This window comes from Myotis yumanensis, unplaced genomic scaffold (genome assembly GCF_028538775.1).
Source record: "Myotis yumanensis isolate MYYU_CA2020_CCGP unplaced genomic scaffold, mMyoYum1.0.hap1 SCAF_15, whole genome shotgun sequence".
In the NCBI taxonomy this organism is placed as follows: Eukaryota; Metazoa; Chordata; class Mammalia; order Chiroptera; family Vespertilionidae; genus Myotis; species Myotis yumanensis.
Window position 1 is genome coordinate 43673089 of NW_027223766.1, and position 8877 is coordinate 43681965.

The 8877-nt window shown below is 42.8% G+C and overlaps 1 protein-coding gene and 1 non-coding gene across 2 annotated transcripts; both read left to right on the forward strand.

Annotated features, from left to right (window-relative positions):
* The first annotated feature begins 1439 nt into the window (after window positions 1-1439).
* RPL30 (ribosomal protein L30) lies at window positions 1440-4730 on the forward strand. The gene is made up of 5 exons (XM_070392071.1): window positions 1440-1495; window positions 1602-1654; window positions 1925-2070; window positions 3651-3781; window positions 4626-4730. The coding sequence occupies exons 2-5, from the start codon at window positions 1634-1636 to the stop codon at window positions 4673-4675; spliced, it is 348 nt and encodes a 115-aa protein (XP_070248172.1). The 5' UTR covers window positions 1440-1495; window positions 1602-1633; the 3' UTR covers window positions 4676-4730.
* LOC138993616 (small nucleolar RNA SNORA72) lies at window positions 4358-4489 on the forward strand. Its single transcript, XR_011468327.1, has one exon. It is a non-coding gene; the product is annotated as a small nucleolar RNA SNORA72 (small nucleolar RNA).
* Window positions 4731-8877: the final 4147 nt, after the last annotated feature.

Below are 8877 nucleotides of genomic sequence, written 5' to 3' on the forward strand. Positions count from 1 at the left end.
TTAAACTCAGATACCAAGGCCCCACATCCAGAGATTTCTTCTACAGACCTGGGTGGGGCCCAGGAATCAGAATTCAAGGTGATTCTGAATCAGGTGATCTGAGAGCCATACTGCTTGAAGACATAATTGATGTTTCACAAGAACTAATTAAAATAACCACATTATTAAAAAGGAACTTTTCATATAACTAATGCATGCTGTAAAATAATTTAATGTGAAACAATTTAAGCACTACTGAAATACATAAAGAGTAAATATCCCCCCTTACAATCTACTTTTCTCATCTTTCATCCAGAGAAAAGTTTGCTAATTAGCTTTCCAGACTTGAACTTTCCATGCATATACAAATATGTATATATTGGTCAAGAATGGCTGGCGTGGCTCAGTTGGTTGGCATCATCCTGTACACCAGAGTGGTTTCGGGCTCAGGGTGTGCATTGATGTTAAATAAAATAATACATCCAGCCCTAGCAGGTTTGGCTCAGTGGATGGAGCAGCGGTCTGCGGACTGAAGAGTCCTGGGTTCAATTCCAGTAGAGGTTTGATCCCCAGGAGGGGGGCGTGCAGGAGGCAGCCGATAATGATTCTCTCCATTGATGTTTCTACCTCTCTCTCCCTTTTCTTCCCTCTCTGAAATCAATAAAAATACATTTAAAAAATAATAATACATCCAAGCATGTAGAGGACTCTTATAAGTTTATTTGAGCCCTGGCCAGTATTGCTCAATTGGTTGGAGCATCCTCCCGTACACCAGGAGGTGGCGGGTTCGATTCCCGCTCAGGGTACAGGCCCAGTTGTGGATTCGATCTCCGGTCAATGGATGTTTCCCTCTCCCTTCCTCTCTCTCTCTCTAAAATCAGTAAAAACTTATTTTTAAAAATAAGTAAATTATTATTCCTCCCTCTGTGCAAATTCGGCTTACAAGTTTGACACCAACTCGGCCAAGAAAGAGTGGGTTTGGGGAAGCCAGGGCGGGGCGCTACGATTCTTGGAGGAACCAGCAACCAGGACGAGGGCAGGGGCGGGCAGGCAGCTGCGTTGGCCCCGGAAATGCCGACAGGGACGGCTTCGGGCAGACCCGCGCCGCCCTCCTCCGGCTCTCCGAGAGCCTTGGGTTCGGGCAGAGAAGAGCAGCAGCGCGGAGAGCGCGGTGCAGCCGCGCCGCCTCTGATCGACGCTCCTCCCGCCTCACCTTCAGCCGGTTCTCCAGTTCCCAACCGGCTCCGCCGACCGCGGCTCCTCAGGCCGCAGCTGGAAGCCAGAGCCACGAGCAGGGCCGGCCTTAAGCACTCGGCTGGTTTCAGCTCACAGCACCCCCGCCGCCCTCCCCAGCGGTACCTATAGCAACCGGAGCGGTCCTTCCCTCTTGCCCCGCCTATTCCGCTTGCGATCTGCTTCCGCTTCCGGCCGGGGCTCCCGGCTGGGTGGTGAAGAGCTTTGCATTGTGGGAACTACTTCCTTTCTCGCTCCCCGGCCATCTTGGCGGCTGCATCTGGTGAGTGGGCTCCAGCGGCTGGCCCTTTCGCCTCGCGGGGGGCCCCGCGGGTTGCCATTGGACCTCGGGTTCCTGAGTTCCCTTCCCTGTGCTCCGTGTGTTGTAGGTTGGGGGCCGTTCCGCACTTGAGGCAGGAAGATGGTGGCCGCAAAGAAGACGGTGAGTGGAGCGGGCCGGGCCGGAAGCCGGTTCACGTGGGGAGCTGTCTCGGCGGCGGGGCGGGCATGGGAGCACCCTGGGGAGACAGCACGCCCGATGGATTCGGGGGGGGCTCCCCAAAAGAAACCCGATTGGGCCTGTCAAGGACTTGGGACCTGGCCTTCGGAGGGTTTATTTTATTCATGGTCTCGGCTTGCAGAAAGCTGGGTCCAGCTTTGCGGTGGTTCCGCACCAGGCCTTTCAGATGCACGGTAAATGTTTGCTTTGTAGAAAAAGTCGTTGGAGTCGATCAACTCCAGGCTCCAGCTGGTGATGAAAAGCGGGAAGTACGTGCTGGGGTACAAGCAGACGCTGAAGATGATCCGACAAGGCAAAGCGAAGCTGGTCATCCTGGCCAACAACTGCCCGGCCTTGAGGTGTGTGCGCTCCCTGCCAGTTCGTCCGGAGCGAATGTGCGGCGTGCAAACTGGCAGTGTGGGTGGCCTGCACTCGAGATGATATAAGATCTGTTTTATAAGCGAACACTTGGCAGGAGGCTGCTATTGTGAATGACTTAGCTGTTTCGGTGTTTGGCTCTGGATTCCCACTCCACACACCCCACCCCAAGCATGTTTTCTCCCCGTGTAAGCTTACCTTACGGGAGAAATGGGTCAGAAATGATAAAGATCATAATGTCAAAATTTGAGGGGAGCACATACATCGATGTTATTTTTTACATGTATTTTGTGCTGTGTCTTTGGTCATTTAGCTTTGAGATGCTCTATAAGTGCTTCGTTGTCTGAACTCGTTTTGGTGTAGAAAAGCAAGTTCAGGGAAGTTCAGGCTGACCCGTGGAGTTTCAGACTGTCATAGAATCACCTAGTTCAGCGGTTCTCAACCTGTGGGCCGCGACCCCTTTGGGGGTCGAACGACCCTTTCACAGGGGTCGCCCAAGACCATCAGAAAACACATATATAATTACATACTGTTTTTGTGATTAATCTCTATGCTTTAATTATGTTCAATTTGTAACTGAAATTGGGGGTCACCACACCATGAGGGTATTAAAGGATTGTGGCATTAGGAAGGTTGAGAACCACTAGGTCCTAGTTCATCCTCCCATGTCAGTTCTCAGCCACAGTTTTTTCAACTTTTAAAATTGAACTTAGTGGGCATTGTAAATAAGTTAAATAAACTTTGAACTTACAGAGTATAAGCCATGATCAGCCCCCTACCCATGTTGGTTTTCAGTGATGATGCATCACCTCGTAGCATTTTATAGGGATGTATGTACTGACGGGAGTGCTCCCCACCCCATAGTTTGGTCTTGTTTCAGGCATTCCTCTTTAGCCTGCTGTCTATAGCAGTGCTTCTCAGACATGAACACAGGAGTGAATTGCAGGTTCTGATTTGGGGTCTGAATGGGCCTGAGATGATGCATTTCTAACAAGCCCCTTGTGACACCACTGCTGGTCTGGATCCACACTTTGAGTAGGAGCAAAGTTCTGTTAGAACGCCTGTCAGATTTGTGAAGCCACTAATATCTACCTACTTAATTGCTAGAAACGTTAATTCTGGGTAATATCACCTCCAATCTACGATTCCGCATCAAAAGGTGATAGCAGTGGACCATCTTTTCAGGGTAACATAAGTTTGAATTCTGATTCCTCCATTTCTTATTCTGTAAAGTATCCGGTATGCAGTAAACACTAAGTAAATAATGCTTTGGTTTTGCACCCTACCCTCTTCTCCATGAGCATAGGTGCCATCTTAAACGTAGGTGTTCGGTAGATTTTTGCTGGTTGTCTCATATCTTTTGTAAGGGATCCAAGTAAAGGAAGGTTTGTATTGGCCAATGAAATAGGTTCTTAAGAGTAATAACTGGATAAAAATAGTAATAACTGGCTTATTTACTGTTGGAAGGCCTCACCAGCATTAAAACTAATGAGAGGTGGTAAATACTTAGTCTGTCAGTCATTTGGTATGGCATTTATTTGCCCTTTTTTGGTTCCCAAAGGAAATCTGAAATAGAGTACTATGCCATGTTGGCCAAGACTGGTGTCCATCACTACAGTGGCAATAATATTGAATTGGGCACAGCGTGTGGAAAATACTACAGGGTATGCACACTGGCTATCATTGACCCAGGTATGCTTCTTAAATTGTATATTCTTTTCTTTATAATGTAATATAAGTATTTGCTATACTGGTTCCTGCATTCAGATGGTGATAATTTGGATATATTAAAGGATATCCTTATTTCATAGAGAATTGACAAGTGTCAGTACATTGACTTTGCTATAAGTGAATTCTTTTTTTCTTTACTTTGAGATTGTGAATTTTATTTGATCTCTCAACATAATGATTGAGGACCTTGGTAAAAGATGACATTATAAAAGGGGAAAATTATCAGGTGAATAGAGAGGAAAGTAATCTCTACTGGCTGCTTAAACAGAGAGGAAACAAACATTGGTTGAAAGAAATTGACTCCTGAAAAACAAAAGTTTGAACTTCATGAGTCACATAAACAGATTTCTTTCTATGGGTTTCCCATCCGTGGATTCACCAACTATAGAACAAAGACAGTAGTTTCCATCTGTGGTTGGGAATATATTTGTGTGGAAGGCCGACTTAAGTTACACATAGGGGTCGGCACCCCTAATCCCTTATTTCAGGGGTCAACTGCACGTGTTTTGAACTTAAGAAGTTTTAATTCATAAAATACTGCGAATATTCTCGCTGTTCTGATTTTGTGATAATCAGGGCAGGCTAAACATTCGCTATAGTAAGACCATGCATGTGTCCCCAGACCTAGTTCTTTCCCTAGGTCTGGTTTTCTAAATGCTGGTGATAAACCAAGTCTGATATATATGATCAACCTCAGGAAATGGCAGGGCAGCTAGTGCAATAACTTGAAGATAACCACTGTTAATTTCATGATTACCAGTTGCCATTAAATGAATTGTAAAATTATTATTGTTTTATTTTCCAGGTGATTCTGATATCATTAGAAGCATGCCAGAACAGACTGGTGAAAAGTAAATCATGGGAAATTTTTCTTTAATAAAATTGGCCAGAGCTTGGTTTAAAAACTGCATTCACTTCCGTTATTTTTGTATCTTCTTGTTTCACTATACTTTCCTGAAGATAGGATTAGAGAGGAGAAGGCAGCTAGATGTGGCAAGACCTTTAGGTTAAGAGTTCCCAGTCCCCACAGAGTTCCTTCCCTGTACTGGATTTTTAAGAGACTCGATTTTCATGATTCCAGTCTCGGGACGTTGTTGGCATTTATAGTTGAATGTGTTTGAGAGGCAGTAGATTCGAAACACACAATTAAAATTAATAATTCACCTTAAATCTACCAAATCTGAGTATCAAAGAATTAAATATGTTCCACCTGCCCCAAATTTTGTCGCTGCATATTACATCTCCCAGGTATGTCTGTTAATATCGCTTGGAAAAAAATATTCAGAGGAATTAATCTTGGTGTGGGGGGGGTACTGATTTATATACATCTCAGTTTACAGAGTTGAGTAGTGCTGGTACCCTACACAGTCTGCTTGGGCTCTAAGGGAGGTTGCAGAGGTGTCAGAAATGACCATGTCTTTTGGACTTCGGAATCAGTCAGCTTTGTCAGGGAGGTTTTGATGGTAGAAGAATGAAGACAGATGAGGATGCCTTTCAGTACATTATCTAGAAAGTGAGGTATTTAATGAACTTGGATGCAAAAGACTCCCTCTTACAATAGTTATATAACAATGGGTAAGTCAAATTCCCAGTTTCACAAGTGAGGGAATTGGTCTTTTTCAGGCTAACATGCCATGATTTTTGTCTCTGATGTTAATCTGAGTTTATGGACATAATTTGGGGATTAGCTGTTATGAACTAGAGTTTTACTGGTTCGGTTATTCAGTTTGGGAGAACTGACATTTTTCAATGGAACAGTTCTTAGTTGTGGATACTACAGGCTATTCCTGGTTTTCCTTCCTTGTCACTAACTCCTCCACGTGTCACCCCAGTTTCAAAGTATCGTCTCTTGGTTAAGAACCACAGAGTTATGAAAATTTGTAAGTGTCCTGAGGTGCTCATGTTTGCATATGCAAACACTGGTGTACCCAAGGTGGTTTAAAGTGTTTGAAACTTTATCCTTGATAAGATGCTTAGACTACTGCTGGTCTAATGTTATTAGTCTGTTTCTGTGGTTCAAAATGTTTCAGTCTTATGCACGTATTTTCCACCTACTTGTTCAATTTCTCCTTTCAGATTGTCCTTGCAGCTAATTACTTTGTCCCTCTAGGTTGACTATTTCCAATTTAATTTCTTAAGGGGTGGTGACCTGAAGAATACAAGTATTGTAGGTTCCAGTATTGGCTGTGGCATTTTTTTAATGATGGATTTTAGGAAATACTTTATGATTTCTAGGGTCTTCTCCTAGGTGATGATAATATGCTATACGATCATTTAGCTTTTACCTTAATACTTTCTTGAAATATATTTTTAATGATTTCCGAGAGAAAGGGTGAGAGATAATAGAAACATCAGTGGTAAGAGAATCATTGATTGGCTGCCTCCTGCATGACCCACACTGGGGATTGAGCCCAAAACCCAGGCATGTGCCCTGACTGAAAATCAAACCATGACCTGGTTCATAGGTCAATGCTCTACCACTGAGCCACACCAGATGGGCAGGCTTTCACCATTGTTTTAGCAAGAAAGGGTTTTAAAGTTCAAGAAAAGGGGTTTAAGCAAAAGACAGAAAACACCTTATTATGGTCCAAGGCAGCTGTGATGAAATGCCATTTAAGTACTGCCAGAAATTTTTAAAAATGCCAAGATCTGGCCCTAACTGGTTTTGCTCAGTAGATAGAGCATCAGCCTGCAGACTGAAGGGTCCGGGGTTTGATTCCAGTTAAGGGCACTTGCCCAGGTTGTGGACTCGATCATCGATGTTTCTCTCCCTTCCTCTCTGAAATCAATAAAATATATGTTTTTTTAAAAGCTAAGATCTGGGAAGATCTAAGGTGTTTTTTTTAAATGTTCTGATTATATTTGGCTGGAAAGCTGGTGTATGTAGGGTACTAGACGTTCCAGCCAATTATATTTAGTTCCACACCTATGTTGAGAGATTTTTTTCTAAATGTCCCAAAGAAGAGGTTGGATTTTGAGTGTTAATTGCAGTCCGTATGGTATAGCAGGAGCAAAAGTTACATAGAGAAGAAACCAAACTTCGTTGGGACTTTCTGGAAGATAGTCATCTGGTTCATGGAAAACAGTTCTCTGATATTCTCTCTTGCAATTGTTATTTCCAACTTAGACTTGTTGCTTCCTCTACTTGTGGTATCTGGTTTCTTTCCCCTTTCAGGTCACCCCAACATCCTCTCCCAGTCTAGATTGGGTGCCTCTGAGTTACCGTGGAACCTTATGGCATTCACATCCGTCTCATTAAACTAAGGTTCCAGAGGATAGGGATTTAACATTTTCTTTCTTTTTTTAATCTTTATTGTTGAAGGTTACATATGTCCCCTTTTTTCCCCCATTGTCCCCCTCCAGCCCACTCCCTGGGACTTAATATTTTCAACATTTTATCATTGATTATGTGGTTGGCACATAATAAAAATTCAAAAACCAGAATGAATAATGACTTTTAGGGCTTAAACCTTTACTTAATTCTCATTGATATGCTTATGGCTTTCTAGTCCAGAATTTCATCTTCATCATCTTGTTGATAATGGTTCTTGAACATCTTGAACATTAACCATTATGTAATGTACTTCCTCCACTAGAGGGAGCCAGGACTCAACAGAAAGTGAAGTAGAATGGAGTCAATTCAAAGGGTAATGCCAACCCAAATCAATGCTTCCAAATGAAAATCTGTTTACTGGATCAAGTGGATGACTCAGATATAAACTAGACTTTGAATTATTCATTTTATACTTGGAAAGAGTCATTTTCAGATACGATTGAGCCTAGGTGTTCCTACTGTCCCACACTGCCCTTTGGGAGAACCTTCTGATGGAAACGCTTGTCTTGAAATAATAAACTTTTTAATTTTTTAAAAAAATATGCTCTTATTGATTTCAGGGAGGGAGAGAGAAACATCACCAGTTGCCTCATGCACACTACCTACTGAGGATTGAGCCCAAAACCCTGGCATGTGCCCTGATTAGGAATCAAACCATGACCTGGTTCATGAGTTGATGCTCAACCACTGAGCCACACCAGCCGGGCTGTCTTGAAATATTTAAACAAAAGCTTATTCAAGGTACTTTGTAAGGCATCCATTGGCCTCCCGAATCGATGGGTGGATATCTTTTGAGTGTCTTCATTTCCTAATGAAGCTGCCACCTGCGGTGTTTTCTTGCTGCTCTAGATGCCTTTACCTGATCCACCTGAAGTGTCCTTTGGCTTTGTCCCCATTCCCACTTCATTTTCCCAGGGACAACCACTATTGTGTATATCCTTCCAGAACATTTCTTTGTACTTAAATGTACATATTTATGTATCTGAACAAATAGTTGTGTTTGAGAGTTTCTTTACATTTACAGAAATGGTACACTAAACATACTTTAATATTGGCTTTTTAAATTTAACTTTGATTTTTAGTTTAACCATGTATGCATGTAGGTGTGTTACTTTTAAATGTTGTATATTATTTCTGAATTATGGATTATGCCACAATTCATCAGTTACCCTCCTGATGATCAGATTGTTTCTAATTTATGACTTTGGTAAACTCTAGCAACATTCTTGCATAGGTCGCATACCTGCTAAAATGCCGAGGCTATGCCTTCGCTGGTTTGGCTCAGCGGATAGAGCGTCGGCCTGTGGACTCAAGGGTCCCAGGTTCGATTCTGGTCAAGGGCATGTACCTTGGTTGCAGGCACATCCCCAGTAGGAGGTATGCAGGAGGCAGCTGATCGATGTTTCTCTCTCATCGATGTTTCTAACTCTCTATCCCTCTCCCTTCCTCTCTGTAAAAAATCAATAAAAATATATTTTTTAAAAAAATAAAATGCCGAGGCTAGAGTACAAGGTTGTGTAGGTTGTACAAGAGCCCCAGATTTCCACATCCTTACCAGCACGTGTTATAGTAAGACATACTCATTTTTGCCAAGCTATTGTTTTAACCTGCATTTTCCTGATTACCAGTGAGATTCAACATTTCTTTCATACGCATATTGGTCATATCTCATGTTTACACCTTGCATTTAAAGTTAAACTAAGAATTTTACACAGAGTGCCAT

Bases quoted from the DNA above. Each gene is read 5' to 3' on its own strand.
- RPL30 (XM_070392071.1), top strand. From the start codon at position 1,634: ATGGTGGCCGCAAAGAAGACG. The intron at 2,071-3,650 runs GTGTGTGCGCTC...TGGTTCCCAAAG, and splicing joins AACAACTGCCCGGCCTTGAG to GAAATCTGAAATAGAGTACT. The intron at 3,782-4,625 runs GTATGCTTCTTA...TTTATTTTCCAG, and splicing joins ACTGGCTATCATTGACCCAG to GTGATTCTGATATCATTAGA.